General features: G+C 39.3%; 1 protein-coding gene across 1 annotated transcript in view; it reads right to left on the reverse strand.

The window, feature by feature from the left end:
- eif3ea (eukaryotic translation initiation factor 3, subunit E, a) overlaps positions 1-16,617 on the reverse strand; it is a 29,058-nt gene extending 12,441 nt beyond the window's left edge. The window contains exons 1-9 of the mRNA XM_023264539.3: positions 16,460-16,617; positions 15,108-15,225; positions 14,745-14,862; positions 12,748-12,790; positions 11,610-11,714; positions 5,298-5,423; positions 4,815-4,939; positions 1,894-2,020; positions 1,064-1,165 (exon numbers count right to left, since the gene is read on the reverse strand). Coding sequence (XP_023120307.1) covers positions 1,064-1,165; positions 1,894-2,020; positions 4,815-4,939; positions 5,298-5,423; positions 11,610-11,714; positions 12,748-12,790; positions 14,745-14,862; positions 15,108-15,225; positions 16,460-16,549 — 954 coding nt within the window. The 5' untranslated portion in view covers positions 16,550-16,617. The remainder of the gene's footprint in view (positions 1-1,063; positions 1,166-1,893; positions 2,021-4,814; positions 4,940-5,297; positions 5,424-11,609; positions 11,715-12,747; positions 12,791-14,744; positions 14,863-15,107; positions 15,226-16,459) is intronic.
- Positions 16,618-19,853: the final 3,236 nt, after the last annotated feature.

The raw sequence follows: 19,853 nt of genomic DNA on the forward strand, positions 1-19,853 counted from the left end.
AATTTAATTTGACAAAGATATTGAGACATGTTTATAGTGAGAGGTGTTATAAATATTTAGCCTAAAATCAGATAAACTTGGCGAATAAAATATTATTTACACAGAGGTTTAGACATGGCATGGCCTACGAAAGCAAAACAATAACACAAATTCAGCCGCAGCAAACAGTGTCACATCTCTGCAATTATGGTCAGTTTTCATTCTTGACTAAGTGCCTTCTGTTTCAAGCAGAAATTTTTGCAAAACAACCAGTGTATGCTCGCTGAGTGAAGTTTTTGGTGAACATGAGGTATATTGGCCTTGTTTTAAAGACTTTTACACAAGATCAAATTCTGACAAATTCACAGGATTCTTTACACAGAAATAAACAAAATGATGAAAAATATTGCAAAATGTTTACAATGCTAATTCCATTGGACAGTTCATTTGAGGTCAGTTTAACCGATCAAATCATAACACACTATTTACAGTGTGTTGAGCTTTGTAGTCAATATACAAAGAGGACTTTTACAGCACACTTTTCATTCTATTTTCACATTAAGAACTACAGTTAAATTTAAGCTTATACACCAAAATTGAAATAAATGCTCTAAATAGAGGTGCTATGACAGATCTCCTGTTTTAAACAAGTGTCTGCACGCCTCTGCGGCGACTTTTGCTTATAAAGCTTTTACTGTTAACTACTAGCCTGATGGGTCAATTACAGACCATAGTAAAATCTGACTGAAGCTTGAGTCATATGGTGTCCTAGGAGACCTCTATATCTGACAGAGGGATACAAGGCACAGACTATCACTGCTCTGTCTGCACTAGACCCACGCAGAACTTGAGCGAATAGAACCGCTGTGTGAACAGACAGAAGGTCAGACAGAGATCACATGATTACCAACCATGTTTACTATAATGCTCTGTGTGAAAGTTCAGCAGTCTGACATACAAATCAGAGGTCCTTTGAAGACCTCAGTAGTGTCACAGAGATGCATTTAAACTAACACCAACCGCTTGTGTCAGGAGAAAAAAGGATTAAATGAATGTTAATGAGATTACTGAAGTAATTACTCACCGACTCACACTCCCTGAGTTTCTTCTGAGCACTGTCAAAATCAAAGTTCACGTAGAGGCACTCTACAAACTCTGTGATTGGATCCTTGTAGGTGTAGGATTCCTGAAGAAATAAAATGACCCATTCATACCAATAACATCCATATGTTTATGTAGCTCAGCTATTTGTTCTTATTTCTTTAAATAAGTCAAGGCTTGCATTAACATGCTAATAAGGTTGACATATATGTAGATATAAAGGAAAATTAAATGTGATTCATGATTTAACACGATAGCTATAATAATCAAATAGTGCTTTTTCAAATCCATCGGGAACATCTGCATGCAAATTTTCATACATAAAAACAAAATAAATCCATGTTTTTTGTTGACAATAATGACAATGTAGTCAAAATGACCACCTGCTGGGCACAATAGCTATATAAACAATGATGTTTTGAAATTGGAACAGTTCTAAATCGTGCTAGGAGAGTGACTCCTAACCTGACCTGAGGCCACAGAGCAGAGAGTACTGAGCACATCTTTTAGCGATTACCAACACAAGAAAACGGTGCTTAGATCTCTAAAGTAGCTATTGTCACTGGCGGAGAGGGCATAGGTACACTACAGTCAGTCACTTCACTGACATCCATCTGAAGTTATGGGTTCAAGGCTTCTCCAGCGGTACTAAAGCTTTAATATACATCTCCTGTCCTTAAAAGAATGTATTACCAATGCTATTGGGTTACATGGTCAGTTACTCATCCTTTATAGCCTGCATGGCCAATAAGCAATGACCCAATAAGTGTGTGCACTTTGTAAACACCACTGGTTGAAAAAGAAAAGTCTTACCTGCTGTATGACCTTTACCAAATCCTTCAGAACCTGCCGACGCTTACGGACATCCTTGTTTGTAATGACCGCTGTGGTTAGGTAACGCAAGATGTGGGGGCAAATAGTCTGGATAGCATTGAGGTATCTGGAATGAGGGAGGATGAAAGCAATCACTTATCAGACCAATGCAAGCAAAGACATGATCTTTACACGGACACATAATATAACATTTTGGCTGCTTATCAGGCTCCTGGCATTTTGAACAGAGAAAAAACCTTTGCAGCTAAACAGATAAATGTCCTAACAGGACCTTCTTTGCTGCACATGAGCTTTAAGCCGTCTCTTTCATTAGTGTCCTATGAGAGGGGGGAGGAAAAGGAAACCCTGGCAAGAAGATATAGATCAGTGAGCAGGGACCTGCCCAGTAGCTGAAACTCAATCCATGAGAGACTGATGCTTCAACCACAGGTCAACTTGCTAAGGACTGAACACGAGAGACACAATGTGGTTACAGGCTGATTCTTATCCCACACCAACTCCAGAGACGGTCTTCTGTAAAAAATGTGTAACATAAGGTCAGCACATAAACACCACTTTGTTTGTCAAGATGGTAATTAATTGGCATAACCTGTATGCCCAAAATCCCTTGCTGGTTTCTAAATGTCTATCTTTGAACTTCCCCGTCCACTCAGTGCCTCACTGACCAAATTAAATGTGAAAAGAGGAAGTGGAGTAGGCCCCTTCAGGTCTCTTACAGCTATGGCCAGAGGAACACATGGTGTTCAGAGGAACAGTGCTGACAACAGTTTAATTAGCTGAATCGATTAAAGGGGCAGGAGACCTGTGGCAGTTGTGATGTTGAGTCTAAAAACGGCAGTGGGCTACTTGGCAAAGCCATCGTCGGCCTGGTTTTAGGAAAGCTCCCTCCCTCTCTTTGTAGTTGCTTGACTCCCGTGGAAGACCGCAGGGCTCCATGCTGTGTTCCTGATTAACTTACACCTACTCACTCTCCTGGGGGCTCCAATAACAAGCAATCTTGCATGAGTCACTGTACCATATCTTTCTTGGGGCATTCACCCTATCCCACTTAAGGGACTTCAACTTTTCTTTTTTTTGGAGTTTTGAGTCAACAAACACCACTGTACTGGTTTGCTGAAGATGCTACTGAGGCATGCAGCCAAGAAATTAAGTATGAGTTCACATTTCCTCTTTTCAAAGGGGCTGTGGGAGAACACATAGGAGAGACAAGGAAACAAGGTTCCATTTCATAACTTGTCGGGAGCAGAAAATCATGTCGAACAACTGAATGACAGAATTTGATAATTAATTTGCTTGGCATGTACTACTGCAGTTGGTTTTGCACCTGCCATACTTCATTAGGGACTATTATATCTCCTTAAGTCTGCGCAGTGTGTCAATAGTCCATAAACAGGGCTTTGGACCAACATCTGCTGACTGCAGGGGTAAAGAAGGTCAAATGTGGAGCTGAAGGCCAGCCACTGGTCATCGACTTCAGCCAAAGGAAGTACTGGTCAAGAAATGGGAAACAAGAGCCAAACCAAGCCTCAGTGGGGAAAACATGAGGTTTCTACACTGTGAAACTGCAAAGCACACAAAACTACCTCAGTTTGTCCAAACAGATGGTTGGGTGAGCTTTTCATGAGTAATTATTGGGCAGGCCTCCTTAATCATCCACAATAAAATTAAAAACTGAGTAAAATTTAGGGAACCCGACATTTGAGTGTGCTGTGTTGTGGTTGCCTGTCATACTGTCTGTGGAGCCCAATCATCTGTAGAATTATACAAGCCTGCAATCAGACCAGGGGGAGGGAGCTAAGACATCAAAATAGGTGGTGTGCAAATTTTAACACAGTGTATAAAGTTTCCGATCTGCAATACACGTGGCCTGATTCTCGACTTGGAGAGTAAACAGACCACACAAAAACACACACTTCTGAAACCACTTTGCAAATACCAGAGGGGTTCGTGGAGAAGCCCACCACCCAATAATCTGTAATAAAGCTAAATGTTTGCTGTAAGTCAAGTTTATGCCATAAAATGACTCAAACATTATTTTAAAACAGCTGTTTTATAAATCCAAACCACACTCATATATGCATATCAGACAACATATCAGAAACACAGGAACAAAATACAACATCACAGAACTACCACAACAGATATCTGTTGTTTTAAATGTGCAATAATAAACAAAGGTGACTTGACCAAAAAAATCATCAGGAACAGACATTCTCATAATAGACAATTCAATTTTGCTATATAGTACATTAGAAGTGAAACATGACTGATTTTGGTGGGATTTCTAGAGTAATGCTAAACCACTACAAGCCACTTTCTGTTTACCTTAGACAGTCGACAGGACCAAGGTTCAACCAAGCTATAAAACTGTGCCTTTCCTATTGCTATTGTTTAGTGGAAATGTATCTTATCTTTACACCTCGAGGTGGGTGATCTGACATTCGTTTACTATGTCATTAAAAATAAAAATGCTATACAAACTTTCCTTCTCCACATGAACTCAAAAGCATAATTAGTTGTGACACAATTAGGACGACACTCACTTCATGTCCTATGTAACTTGGAGGTGAAACTTAACAGTATTTGGTTAACAGAAACTAAAAATACCAGATGAAAAATACTGTTGACCAGACCAGCATCCAAAAAGAAGTGTCAAGTCGCAAGATATAACTTGCCATAACAAGATGCAGAGATTAGTTGATCACAAGTTCTAGGCTACAGGGAGAATTGAGAGATTTAGATTTTAGCCTGTGATTTTACCCAAAAAGATCGTTATATGATCTCCTGGCCCCATCACTTACTATATATACAACAACTTCCTGCTGTTCACTCAACAGTTTTTTGAGTGTAAAAGAATGAATGAAATTAAGAAATTGAAAAAAACATATATTGTAACTTACTGTGGCTGATACAGAAAGAGCTCAATGATATTGTCTCTGCCCTTCGGGTGGTTGAAGAACACAAAAAGAGACCAGTGAATGAGCCATGTCCTTTGCTGGAGCGACTGGAGAGGAGAGCTGACAGACTGCACAGGACCAAGCGAGATATCCAGTTGAACAGGAGGAAAAAAGGTGTTTAAAAAAAAAAAAAAAAAAAAAAAAGAGGCCAAAAAAGACAGAGAAAACATACATTTAATTATATGTGTAATTCTTCAGCAAGGCACAAGAAAAAATAAATCATGTGTGCTTTCCTTTTGACTTGCAATCAATCAAATAGCAAAAACGACTTCATACTCAAGTCTGAGTTCTTAAGTAGTAAGATGAGTGTGTGTGGTAAGAAATAAAATGCCACAGCAGAGCTGTACTGCAAGTGAAATGTCAATATGGGAGTCTATGTAAGAGAATCTAAATGCGGTATCAAATTTTGAGAAGTGGGGCATTTACGTTGTTATCGATAGTCTCTCTCAGGCGGGTGAGGTCCTCCATGGCTGCCTCCCAGTTCTGCATCAGGATCTCAGAGGCCAGCTTCCCCCACAGTGAGTTCAGGGCATTCCTGTCTGTAGACGGGACCTTGGGAAAAGACGACATGGTACACTTGTTAAAATCCACTGAATCACTCTCACACAAAAAACAAGCATTTTTCCACATTATTTGACAGACTAAATAATAAAAGTGTTGTTATATTGGTTGGCAGGCTGTTTAACATGTGCATTCATACACAGTGTGCCAGGGCTTGTCACTATTTGCTTGGCTTCAGTGGCACTGCTGCATGGTGCAGTGACTTCTCTCATTTCTAACGGATAAATAGATTAAATCGTGTCATGCTAAGGGAACGGAGCTTGACAGACGAGAGAAATGAATTATGAAAGACTGCTTAGATTTTTAGAAAGCCAAATTTGCTGCACTTTTAGATAAATTATCACAGTAAGCAAGGACATGTGTTGAGCATCTGTCACTTTTGTTTTCTGGGCAATTTACTTGAACCAAAACATTCTGGTGCCAGTGGAGTTTACTTGACTGGAAAAGGCCTCAAATCTAAAGACATTCCAGCAAGGATAAACTAATATTCAATATCTGCATTGTAGATCAATAAGAGAAACCTGATACTTAGTAACACGGGTCCACAAAGTTACACAAAAGACAAAACAATGGTCAAAAATGATGAAGCAGAGGCCCATAAAATCTAATTCATAATGTCTAATTCATGTACAGTTGAGATGTTGCAGAGACATATTCATTAGCATTAAAAAGATTGTGTTTCATCACCAAAAACATCTACAGAAATTATTAGGTTCCCACTTACATTTCACACATAGACAAGCAAAAAATGCACCATGAACTACAATTATAGGGACAAAGTAGCCATAGCCGAGGATGGGGCAGAAACACCTTGCATCTCATAAAGTCATGTCGGAGACACTACCTTGACCTACAACAGATTACTCGGGGTCTACTTGTTACTGAGTATAAAACAGTTCTTTAGAAATTCTAAGTGAAATGTAGTAAAAAGCACATAGTTGTCAATAATATAAAACACACACATACAAAACACAGGCACGACTCACAGCTTCTCAAAGCCATCAGATTTGAATTGCTTTTCTTCAGTTCATATAATTGTAAACAGATTGGAATCAGCTGAATGATTTCACATACTCAATACATTTACTGATGACTGAAGCTTCAGTCCTAGGGATAAGACTAAATGCCCTAAGCTAGTTTTCAAGCACCTAAAACATGACATGAACTATGCTCCCAAATGGCTGTGCCCAATATATACAATAAAATTGAGTGCCCAAGTGAAATTTGCATGGTTAACATTTTTTTGCAAAGTATAACTCACATCAGACAAGAGACTGATAATTGTAATCCTCTATATCCACAGCCTTCTGTAGCTCAGCACAAGTCTGTCGTTATCACAAGGTAATTAGTCTGAAATATGACCTGATGCTAACAAGTCACATCTTTGTGAGGATAATTACTCTCAAATATGTTGCAGGCTACTGTTTCTGATTTCCAGAACAGGCTAAAACAAACAGAAGAACCAGGTAATGAAACACAGGTTGAGAATGCCTCTGAACTTCAGCAATGCAATCACTCTGTAGTGGACATTGGACAACACCCTAGGGCTCATGGGAAACTCTGCGCCACAGTAGTTCTTGATAACACCCAACACCAGACGCAGTGACATGAGTCAAGCAGGAAGTCAGGGTGGGTGTCTGCTGAGCATCCAGAGAAACCTAGATGCTAACCGCACACCCCCATACAACATTGGACAGCTGCTAAAGGCGACTGAGACATGACAGATGTACAAGTAGAGGAAACACTAAATAAAGAACAGGTTTCCGCTGGAACCCCACAAATTGGTAAGATTTTTCCAATATAAACAGTTTTTTTGCTTAGTAAAGACCTGCTATAGTATGCTGACATTTTAACAAACTGCTATAATATGAGACAATGGCAGGTAATGGCAAAATATTGGGAAAATCTCTTGTGGTATTCCCCCAAAAGAGCAAACAGTAAGACGGTGTGTCCATCCATCCAGTCACAGCAGCAAAATCTTTGATCACATAGCAAGACTGACGTCTATAATGAATGATTTTTTAAGCACAGAAGTCCTAAGAAAGATCAGTATTGTAACTCTGAGAGAAGAAACTGGCTACACTGCCGGTATAAAGGTCAGTGTTTCATCTGTTGAAGTGTTTTGTTTTGTTTGCTATTTTTTTCTCTCTTGGAAGTCCCAGCCTGCTACGTTTGGCTGACCTCCAGGTCATTATGGCAGCTTTCTACACACACACACAGTCTGGCTTTCACTAGTGGCCACGCTAGAAAAGTTTCAATACCTGGGTTTTTCCAGCAGTTACCTTAAGTTTCCATTGGTTTGTGAAATGGGCACATTTTCGCTGACTGACCAGCAACAATAAATTTACTGTGCTGGGGATCCGTCGGGATACTCAATCTTTATTCTTAACATTCAATCCCTGCATTAAGTGATGATATGAATAAGTTGCTCTTTTCGGGCTAGGCCACACTGTAACAAGACCTGAGGCATGGATTTTGCAAGGCTGGTTTCCTTCATTTAATTGACTGGGTTTCCCACGTTAAATGACTTTATGGAGCCTCACCTCTCCCATACGGGGGAGGGAGAAACAGACAAGGGGCCTGTGAGGATGGGAGGTCCACAAAAACACTGAAAAGGGAGGAGGGGGAAAGCAGTATACAGACTCCCACTAATGAAATCCATTTCTACCTTTCCCTCTTCTAAAAAGCCTCTTGCATTGTCAAGAGTAAGCAACAGATATCTAGTTACAGAGGCTGATCTGGCTGGAACTTAAAATGAGGGCTCTAACAATTTGAGGGGTAAAAAGAAAAAAAACTGCTGGACTTCGAACAACATACCTCAATTAGAGCAATTTTGGTTTATTTAGACTGAGTTGCAAAGCCGTAAACAACAGTTGTTGGAACACTGGGACATATCCTTTGCGAGCTTTTGAAGACTTTTCTTTAATACTTTTTTTTTTTTCAGAAGGAGTGGATGCAGGAAACTTGGACGAATTACTTGTCATCTTGTCTCGGATGTGTCTCTTCCTTGTCTTGATTTGAGCAGATCACTAAAATACCCATCAAATGAAGTACCCAACTGCTTTGCGTTAAGAGGGTTGTTTGTGGGGAAAAGGGTTCATCATTGCTCAGAGTCGCTGCCAAGTTTTTCAAGAGGGGACACTCCAGCATGATGAACGTGTATGACTACCCAGAGTCAGTGACATCCGAAAGACAAGCGGCAAAGGCAGTGCAGTATCAAATGCCAATTAGAATAGGAACAAAAGATGGTCTTAATGTTTTTCACTCTAATGAATAGACAAAATGTTGATCTTATTCTTGCCCATTCTTCCAGGGCTGGCTTTGGCATGGGCCCTAGCTTTACCACAAAGTTAAATGCTGAACCAAAGACAAACAAAAGCTGGAGGACAAGTGAGTGACACTTGGAAACCACCGACTATGCAGGCTGGTTCCACTGGTCATTACAGGCTATTCAGCTGAGTTGAACTTACTAACACTTGATGTAAGATAACAATAAAGAAGTCACAATAGAGCTCAATTTCTGGTGGAAATTTGGACTTATTCCAAATGCAGCAGTTATCCAAGTCAACAGGGGATTTGCTACAAGCTTGAAAATGCCTTTCATGTGATTTTTGAAATTAAGTCAACGCAAAGTGCCAAAAAATTCTCCTAAATACTGTGGAGAAAGAACAGCAACAGTACAGGCTAAGAGCAGAGATATCTTTGCTTGAACTGATGACTAGGGAAACTATACTACCAAAAAAATGTCATATGATCCAGCAAGACAAATCCATGAAGGACATTAATTGTCTAAAAAGAAACCTCCAAACCTGAAAAATTAAGCCAAAAGTGAGTCAATCCCTATGTCAAAATGCCCAATGTTACAGTACAAACTTAGCTCATTTTCCCATTCATGACAATTATATGGGGGGGTCAATGTTTATATATTTCACCTTCCAAAATGCATTATAGTTTAAAGCATTGCATAACTAAGGATGTGGCCACTTTGAGAACCAGTTGGTGCCATCATAGGACAGTCAAAAGCCCAGAGACGTTTCTGTATCCAGCCTCAGCTCCACCTCTGTAATTTTTTGGAATAGTCAGGATATAGGATGAATAGTGCACTGCCAAGATGGCGAGGGGCGGTGCTACAATACAGAGCTTCAACACACTGCTCTTTAGGAAACCTATGACTGACATCACAAAGGGTTAGTCCATCTCTATGTACACTCTGTGACTTTAAGGCATGCTTCTTCTGCTCTCTGCAGCTACAGTCAGAACATCAACAAGTTCTTCACCTGCTGCAAGGTCTGGTTAAAGTGACCTTCTAACTCATAGCTAGTCACATTTTGCTAGCCCAGTCTGTAGAAAATAATGATCTGGTTGCATCACACTAGAATTCTGCTAAAAGGGAAAAAACATTCTGGCTTGAGGGGCTCTTGTTTGTATTTTTTTAAACCAATCACAGTGGTTGTAGGCTAAGCAAAGGATGCGGCTTCGATGTTCCCCTAAAATAGTGAGGGTGGAATATTTATAGTGGATCATTTCCATACAGGGCGATAAGCACTGTCAAAAAAAATAGATAATCCACTAAAAATAGGAGGCTGCCTTACTGCACAATCCAAATCCTTGGCAAAACTTTACATTTTTAGTGTGGTGGGTTACTGTAAGTTGTTGTTGTTTACCATCATAAGTAAAATGGTAATACACAGACATCAGAAGAAGGATAAAGCAGATTTCAATGAATGGTGGCTTAAACCCGTATCCTACGTTCGGTGAGTCAGAATAACTTGTAGCAAATCTCGCCGGCTGCAGTCCAGGGAGATGAATTTGGAGTCCATCCATGGGACAAGAATCACAATGCAGAGGCAGCTCAATGAGGAGGTAATGAAACATGAGACAAAATGAGACTTTCAAAATAAAATACTTAAATAGCACTCTTTATGGCGTCATCTGTATAAGTCTGAAAGGCAGATCATATGGCAAATTTGGACCACCCACGATCCAAGATACTCAGTTCTGCCACCATTTTCTGAATATACTAGTAGTTACTAAAGATTATAAAATTAATAGGTGCCGCACTGGTGTTGTTTCTCCTTTTTGTTTCCTTTAATTCACTCTCATTGAGATCCGCAGTCACTGACTCACCTCTCCTAACAGTATCCCCATCACATTATGTGACAAAACAACTGTACTTTAATTCAAACTTAGTGTTTGACATGCTGTTGGAAGGTTTAGGTCTCCTGAGAGACAGCAGTTGTTGTAGGTGACTTGCACCTAGGCCATTCTCTAACTCACTCATCTTTCACTCATTTCTGAGGGCAAAGAGAGAGAAGCTGCAAATGCAAAAAACCAGGCACACAAGCCTTTTTGTTTATAGAGGAAATATGGAGTATACATGTGTACTAAAGACTGCCAGCGCTCTCTGTGAACTTCAATTTTCTTCCTCTGCCAGACAGACTGCGGTATTACCTGATTTTAAAACATTTACATAAAACTTACTTTATCAAACTCTTTGTATTGTATAAATTTGTCCTTCAGTTCATCTTTTCAAGTTAAAGACAGAAAGAGTCTGAAGAAGACAGCTACTAATAATGTACAGTTCATTTGGAACCCCCTCATCTACAACATACACTCTTTCAGAAACATCTTGACCACATGGTTAAAAAAGTAACCCTCTTGATGCTAACTAAGAGACGCCTTGCATAACTAAAAACATAAGCTCAGAAGTCGTGACTAGGGAGTCTCTGGCCACAGCACTCAAATCAATAAACTGTCTACTGAGGCCCGCCCCGTGAGAAGACTACAGACAGATTATGCAGTCCGCTACTGATCACTTGGCCCAGTAAAAGATCCTATTCAAGTCCGAGAGCAGCAGTCTCCTCCTAATACAGAAGACGTGCAAGGAATTGAATAGGCAATGACGTAAGCTTTTCACATTCAATTACTTCTAAGTGTACTTTTCCTCTCTGCAAGCACTGGCCTTTTGAGGAATTACAGCAATCTGGCAAACATAATGTAATGTTCAGTTTTAATATGTCTGAGAAATGCCTTAAGCTAGTATATAAATGAGGATAGTAAAATACTACTTACACACTGTTAAGGGAGGTGAGGGGTACCGTTATCACAAAGTATATGTGTTGGTATTAACTGGATTGAGACTGCATTAAATGTGTAAAACAAACGTTGAAAGCTTACCAAGACACGGAAGAAGTAGAGGTATTCTGCAGCCCCGGAGTAGTTTCCACACTCGTACTGGAACTTGGCATATCTGTACAGCGTGTCTAAGTACTCCTGACGAAACTTCAAGAGAATACAGTACGAGAGTATCAATATCACAAACAAAGAAAATGGGAATCATTGTCAGACCAAGTCAAACAATACTTGAGCATATTTTCAGTTCAAACATTGTGCTTGTGCAGTAATTTTATGCAGCTGTGGTCCTTACGGAAATTCCAGTTTTGTGTCCTATCAATTGGTGTTTCAGAGTTTTACTTTAAATCATCAGGAAGAAACAACCTCTTTGCTTCACCAAATATATTTGAGATAGTCTTAACTACATCGCAAGTCTATTTTTAATTTAATATTTATTCGTAGCAGTAACATAATTTTGCTGCTGTGGTGGCTCATCACTGCTAAATGAATGTAGAATAAACACTGCTATATCATATCGGTGTTATTTTGCTACGAATGGAAAGGGAATATTTAACTTTTGTAACAAATCTGCCCAGATGTGGTCATCTGATCTGATTTAGAAATGCATATATGCATAATGTATATATAGGGCTATCATTTCAAGCCTACTTGTCCTCCTATATTTAACTGTCCTTCCTGACATCCATTATCTCAGAGCAGTGTGCACTGATGTCGAGCTATTGACGCAGATTCAGTAAAACCGTGACAGCCAGTGGGCACGTTGGGCCGCCTAAGCCTTTCCCACACCATGCTGAGGGGCCCTGAGCTTGGACTGTGTGGAGGTACACTGAGGACAGCATGCAGGTCAGCAGGATACCGGAGTGGGAGGAGACCGATGGAGGGGAGGGTAAGAAGCCAAACATCACGGTAAATATAGAACCTCCGGCATTCTTGCGGCTCAATCCACGAGTCCCGAGCTACTCCGTTTATTCTTAACAATTCACCACAGAATGTAAATGTCCACAGAATTTGTGCAAGCCATACAAACCCTGAAAATGAGTTAAGGGTTTTGGGAAGTAATTCTGTATTTCCCTGCTCGGCCGGTCCCTCCCACTTTGCCCCTGAAACAACCATGGGTTCACACAAGAGCCATGGGAAATGCAGTGAAGAAGTGAGATGTCAGCAAATCAGGCCAACTTACGTTATGTTTTTCTGCCAAATAGTCGAAGAGCATTCGTCCATCTCTGAAAAAAAAAAGCAAGAAAGTTCCTGTAGTTAGAGGCCATTTAACTTGAGCTGCCATTTGGCTGACATGCTGCCGTTTATAGCCAATTCAGGTATATTTTTCCACTTCTGGTCTAAATCAAGAGTCATACATAAATGAAGACCATTTCACTTTTCAAACAGTGTGATGTGCTGTTTATTACATTTGGTTTGGCCACTATAAATCAAAGCTAGCCATGTCTAACAAATGATGTTTGGTGAATACAGTGAATACTGATTTCTCAGCACAGCCTCTCTGTCTCTATGGGTTTATCAAAATAAAGGAATGCACTGGCTCTTCTACATGGTTGTATCTTGAATGCCTTTTACAACTTGCCTGTGACACAAAATCTATTTATGTGGACACCACACTGAAACTATGTGTGTTCCTAGTGTAAGTTCACTTTTACAATGGGAATGAGTGAGTGTGCATTTGCTGGCACATATGTAATGTGTGCTAAATGAATTTAATTTAGGCTGAGACAGGATTCTTCACTGCTTCAAGACAGGTTGTCTCTGCTTGGAGGTTAAAGATGGATGGTTTCTATAAGCTCCTAGGTGACTTCCCTGTAGCGTGGAATGTCAGCCTGCTGTGCATTGCAAGAACATTGATCCTGAAAATTTATCACAGCCACAAGCCACTGCACATGTACATTCTCTCACAGGATAATTATTTGAGCAATGTCTTGAAGGAATACAAAATATCTAATATTTTGCTTTTCACTTCTTCTCAGGTTTAGATGAGAGTCCACGCTGAACAAGTCATGAAGTCATCAGCAGCATGCCGACTGAAAAAATCTCAAAAGGAGGCTTTATTTCTTTAACAAGTCCACACAAATGAAAACATAAATCACAGGAAACAGTGATCACAATCCACAGAGTGTGGCTGAAAGTGACAAGATTATTTACAGATACGGTAAAAACATGATTGACTATGAATCTGAGCTTGGTTTCTGGCTGCAGTAGTTGCTCAAATAAAGTCTGGAAGAAAAGGAATAGAGACCTATTGGCTAAGGGTCAATTAAAAAAAAAATTGAAGATTAGAAATGTGTTATTATTTAAAATGGTTTATGAATCAGTGTGGTGTGGATACAGTGTGGATCTCTTAACCCCCAATAGATGAGATGCTATTTTCTAGCACTGCATGATCCACTAATCCAGACATTATGTTAAAAACGAGCAGCAGTAAAAAGCATGATTTAGACTATAATGGTAGTAAAACTGTTCCATGTCCTTTGGCTTGAGAGACAATACTTCAGTGACCCCAGTTTATTTTCTATTGTTTTACAAATCTAGTGGTATGAAGAAAAAAATATGCATAACTTAAGACAGACACAAGTCTTGTCTAAAATGAGGATTTCCATGCTGACAGCAAACTGCCAATTATGTAGAGAAGCTCTTTAATCAGGCTTCATATCTCACCTAACCGTTCATACTAATCTCTGGCTTAAATAAACAAATGTCTGCAAGCCATGCACAAGCTGAAAGGAGATAAAAATGGAAAATGGTTTTGATTAAATGTGCCCTCCCTCGCCAAGAGTCAAAGGAAAGGATAAATACTGAATATGACCAAACAATTTTAATCACTGTAGACGACAAAAGAGCCTTAATAAAGTTAACCACAACATCAAGCGGCTGTCTTTTTATAACCTTTGTGTTTGCTGACTTCACTCAGCAAAAAGCTCTGAAAAAGCTTAATACATTTTTATTGAAAGTGCAGCTCCATGGATTCTACAAAATCCTATGTAATGTTGCTGTGCCGTCTACTGTTTCAAGTAACAGGTTTTACTAACACTAAAATCATGGCAGTAAGACCAGCTATAAATTTCACAACCTCACTAAAGGCACATCATGTCTTGCATTAAATCAATTTTAGGATAATGATTAAATAAAGAGGAAAGATACTAATTGTGATTAGAAAATGACAGGCTTTACCTGGTGGACTGCATCTGCCTTGTTGTCTCTGGGTCCTCAAACATTTTCACAATGGGTTCGGTCTCAGACTGGAGCTGCTTCAGCTGGGCCACGACCTCTGTCCTCTTCTCCCTCAGAGCTGACACAGGGAGGATAAAGGCAGCCATTACCTACAGCAACACCATAAACCTGCATGTACATGGTCTGTATCCCAGTAGTGAAAACGCTGTAAAACAAAGTTTACTGCAAAATCAATTCTCAATGGACCGAGTGTGGTGTAGCGCAGAAGCTCTTTATGATGTCTATCAAGAAATATTAATATATGAATGGTTTTGTGTGTGTTAGCTCTGGAGAAATAAGGATGAGCCTTGTGTATTCACTTACTATGGGGAATCTCCTTCTCAGAGTAGAGGCTTCTGTACACATCCATGGCGAAGTCCACCATGTTTGTGTCACTGAGGAGGTCCAGTTTTCCATGAAGCAACTCCTGCTCATTGTAGATCTAAAAACAAAGCAAAAAATAGTAACCAGAGCAGAGGTAATGTTTATGTTCACTGTTACCTAATCTGGAAGTTCTGACTAAGTTGCAAAGGCCGATAGATTTTGTTTGTAATGTAATAATTGTTACAAGGCACAACGTGTTACTGGATAACGAATTTAGTTAATGTTTTCTATAACTTGACAATGACTTAATACCCAACTCCCTAACTACTAAAGGTTACGTGAAATGCCACGGCCTCCAAAAGCCAATAATTATTTTGTACACGTAACGACATAAGTACAGTACAGTGCCTACTGTTCTTATACTTATCACAACGTTGAATTTAACTTATGTAAACCTAATGGCTGTTACTTCCAGCTACTATACGTAGATTAAAGGTTTCAGACAACTGAGAAAGTACCTTACTCCGATGTTAGCTTTCTAAATTAACCTCGAGGTTACCCGGCACTAGCGGTATTGCTAACACTCCTGGCAAGACTTTGCTGGCCCCAGCTTTCGTGTTAAGCGTTTGAATACTGTTAATAAGTATTTTCAAGCTATTAAAAACAACTTCTATACTCTAGCCTAAATAGCTGTTCCAACATTAGGCGCTTTAACTTCAATTTAAGCATTTTTTTAGCTCGTTGTAGTTAGCATTGTGTGAGAGCGCCCAGTTGTGTGTTTCGTTGCCTCGTACATCCCCACCGGGCGGCAACACTGCTGACATGCCGAATAGTAGTCTGTCTGGAAGCACCACCCAACAACTACGTACAAACTGCTGTTCCCGGTTTACAAAACGCGCGCTCCTAAACTCATCCGTACAGGTTAGGGCGCGAGCATGGCGTAACCAGTGTAAAGTTGAACACAAACAAGGGTACAGCTTCCGGTACTGCCTCTTAAACTGTAAATTCAACTTAACTCTTAAATTTAACTAATATGGTGCCCTAAATGTCCGGTCCCAAAGTATTATTAAAGCTTAGTGTAGATTTTACTGCATACATTGATGTACTCGTTGGTCAGCAGTTTTTAGTTCTGAACTCTATTATTTTCTTCTATTTATCAAAAGTTGACGCGCTTTTATTTTGAGTGCAATTGGATACATTTCCGGGTAAGTGACGCTACCTTTACATAGCGGCAAAAAATGTGGCCAACTCCTCGGCGTGCATGGCTTTAAAAACTGATAGAAACCAGTAAATAGTTTGTTAAAAATAACGAAAATTGTAACGAAGCATTCATGTGTTAATATATTTCATACCTCTTTGACAGACAGGAACTCCAGCAGAGGAAAAACGAGATGACGGTCTAAAAAGTGGGCAATTTTGGTGGTGAGATCGTACTCCGCCATCTTTGCTCCGGGAGAAAGGAAGTGGATGCGTGATGCAGCTGTGTGGAGAGGAACCGACCAATCAGCGATGTTGTCTGTGTTGCCAATAAGAATGAACTACAACAAAAAGAATTGTTATGCTGATGTTATACTACTAAATTATAATAATTATGATTATTATGAATAGAATTATTCATGCAAAATATAGTGCCAAATGTCTTGGCAGTTATTATAGATAGATAGATAGATAGATAGATAGATAGATAGATAGATAGATAGATAGATAGATAGATAGATAGATAGATAGTAAACATTTTTTTGTTTTTTTTCTTTCTGACCTGTTGCATGAGCCTACACAAGTGATCCAATTTATTTTCTTTTCAGTTATATTCTTACGTTGTTCAGTTTTGCAATGGTTTTCTCAGTTTTCCAGAATGCCAAACATAGTTTCACACACTTTCAGTTCCAGTCATGCTTTTGCAGTGTGCAAGATTATGACCTGGTGTTTTTTTTTTTTCTTTCCCCAGTGACTAGTGAAATTGAATATTCATATGTGGTTTTCATTTTTGGAATGTAAAATTAGTTTAACATTGTTTTGTGATGGATACACAGTATAGATCAACAGATCAAAAATAATAATCCCAAACAATCCCAGGAAAACACTGAACATCAGATCCAATAATCAGCTGCGTCAAAAATAGGTCAGTCCCTAATATTTATTATACATTATGTGGTATATTTCCTTTCATAGCATGTCAGTTAATATATAGCTCCCTGGTGTGGAGTAAGAAACTTGAGTTTCACAAACATTTTTACCCTTTTACTTACAATGTTGTTGCTCATGCATAAAAATGTGTGTTATTTTTCCATGCTTCATTGGTTTCTCAGAAGGATGTATGGCTGTAAACTGTAAACTTTCGGAATTCCCATAATTACCTTGTGGTGTTGATACAGTAAAACATTTCATTTATAAAGAGGGGTCCAAGTGAACATTTTGTTGAAAGTGAAAACATAGCCTTTTCCCCAGACTCCACCAATATTTCTCTTAAAAGCCTGTGTATGACTTCTTTATGAGACTAAAATCCTTTGAGGGCAAATATAGTCATGATGAACCACCAGTCACGAGCCTGCCTAATTTGAATGAAAACATCCGGATTATTTCCGATCATTAGACTTTTCCAAAAGGTTAGAATGTCTTCACTGTGCATCTGGACCATCCCTCTTTGTCGTCTTTCATTTCAGGAGCTGCCTCGTGTCAACCATGCCCAGCCGACAACAGCCAATATCAGCGACTAAATGGCCCATCTCTAATATGTTTCCCTACTACCTTGTTTTCTTGACAACCACATGGCGCTGTCTTGTATTCTCACACAATTCGTCCCTTGTTAGCACTGGACTCTCTCTCTTCCACTCTCTCTAATCCTTCCCGCCTGACGGCAGGTAGAAATGAGTCATAAACAGACACCACTCACCGTGGCCAGTTGCTGTTTTACTGGGTGCTTCTGACACAGTCTCCTCTCACTCAGTGGCAGCTTTTCCTCTGCTGAAACCTCTTTTGTGCCATCTGCTTTGTTTCAAGACAGATTGTGCAGTAAAAACAGAGGCCTCTACGCAATGATTCGGTCTGTTTGGCAAGTATCACTTGGGAATTTGTTTCAATTACCAGCGGATCATTCGTAGATTTAATATAAAGCAACTTTGGCTGCCACTAAGTTGGCCTCATGAGATGGCAAAAAATACTTTCTGTATACTGGTTTTCTTCACTGGTTTTAACCAGTGTGAGCAGCCAGCAGTGCTTTTTTTTCTTTTCATTTGTATATTTCTTATACTTTCACCTGTGCATTTCTGCAGTTGAATTGTTAAATGTATTTTATTTAATAGGTGGAAACCTTGTTGCTGTTATGCTTTTGAGAATAATTAGAATACTTATATTTAAACCTATTATTTCTGCTAGGACTCTCAGTGTACACCAATCAGCCACAACATTAAGCCACATGCCTATTGTGTAGGTCCCCCTCATGCCTTGAGCTCTTGGTCGTGTTCTTTAAGTCGTTCTGTTGAAAGAAACAATGGGCGTTGGGAAAGGCCATTGCTTTCAGGAGGGGTGCTTGGTCTGTAACTATGTTTAGCTGAGTGGAACATGTCAAAGTTACATCTCCATGAATGCCAGGACCCAAGGTTTCCTATCAGAACATTGTCATAACAAGACAATCAGTGTTATTTCCTTTACCTGTCAGTAGTTTTAATGTTGTGACTGATCAGTTAATGCAGTATCTTACTTTCCTGGACAAAATGTTAAACTTAGGGACTCTACAAAACTATTAGGATTGGGTCACAAAAGAGAAAGTGAGTATAATTTTCCTTCTGCCTGAAAGTAAGATTGTCAGACTTTCGTAATGGAGGAGTTAGGGTCATGAATTAAGATTTGCATTTCAGCCTTCCTTCGCAATTTATAATTGCAATTAGTTCAAATTCAGATACACAATTAAAGAAGTTGTACCAAATGAATACTGTTAATGAACTATGCAATAGATTTATATACAATTATCATTCTGACATGCTTTGGGAAGGGTTTTGTAGTCCACTGGGCAGTTTAAAGAAAACATTACTAGCCCTAAAAATGGCCTTCCTTTTCTTTTCTCTCTCTCTCTCTTTTTTTATCAATTGAAGCACATTGTTCAGCCCTTCTCACAAACCTCCTAAGTTCCATACAGTCTCTTACCAAGCACAAAAACCTCTATTTGTCCTTCCAGCCTTAATTTACTCCCATATTATCAAAACCCAGTAATTGTTCCCCCATGAAACATAAACATGTGCACTATATTGTTCATTTGCAGTGCAATGTGAATTGTGTACTTGTGTTTTATGTGCAGGCAACAATACTTGTTATTACACAATATTAAATTAGGAAGCAGCGGGAAAGATCCTCAATGGTGCAGGCAAAGCCAGTAAGCATTCTCAGATAGGTTATATACCACAAACTAAATCCAAAATGACAAGAAATTATGTATTTTAACATTGATTTGAAAGCCAAATTGCGCTGGTTTCTCTTGTTTCAACCAGCACCCCCAAAAAAAGGTGCTTGGGAGGTAGTATTTTGGAAAAACGTGCAGGGGAATTCTCTTTCCCTTTTTGTGATTCTGTTTCAGTTTTCTTTCCCAAAGCCACAATAATGTTATTTTGCTGATAACATTAATCTCACCAAAATATGTTGAACTACTTCATTCTATCCAGACTTTAGAGTCTTTTATGGCCGGACATGTAAGAATAAGAAACGTTCTTCATTATAGTGCTTAATTAATTGGGATCACCTTTCTGTTGAACA

This window comes from Amphiprion ocellaris, chromosome 9 (assembly GCF_022539595.1).
Source record: "Amphiprion ocellaris isolate individual 3 ecotype Okinawa chromosome 9, ASM2253959v1, whole genome shotgun sequence".
NCBI lineage: Eukaryota > Metazoa > Chordata > Actinopteri > Pomacentridae > Amphiprion > Amphiprion ocellaris.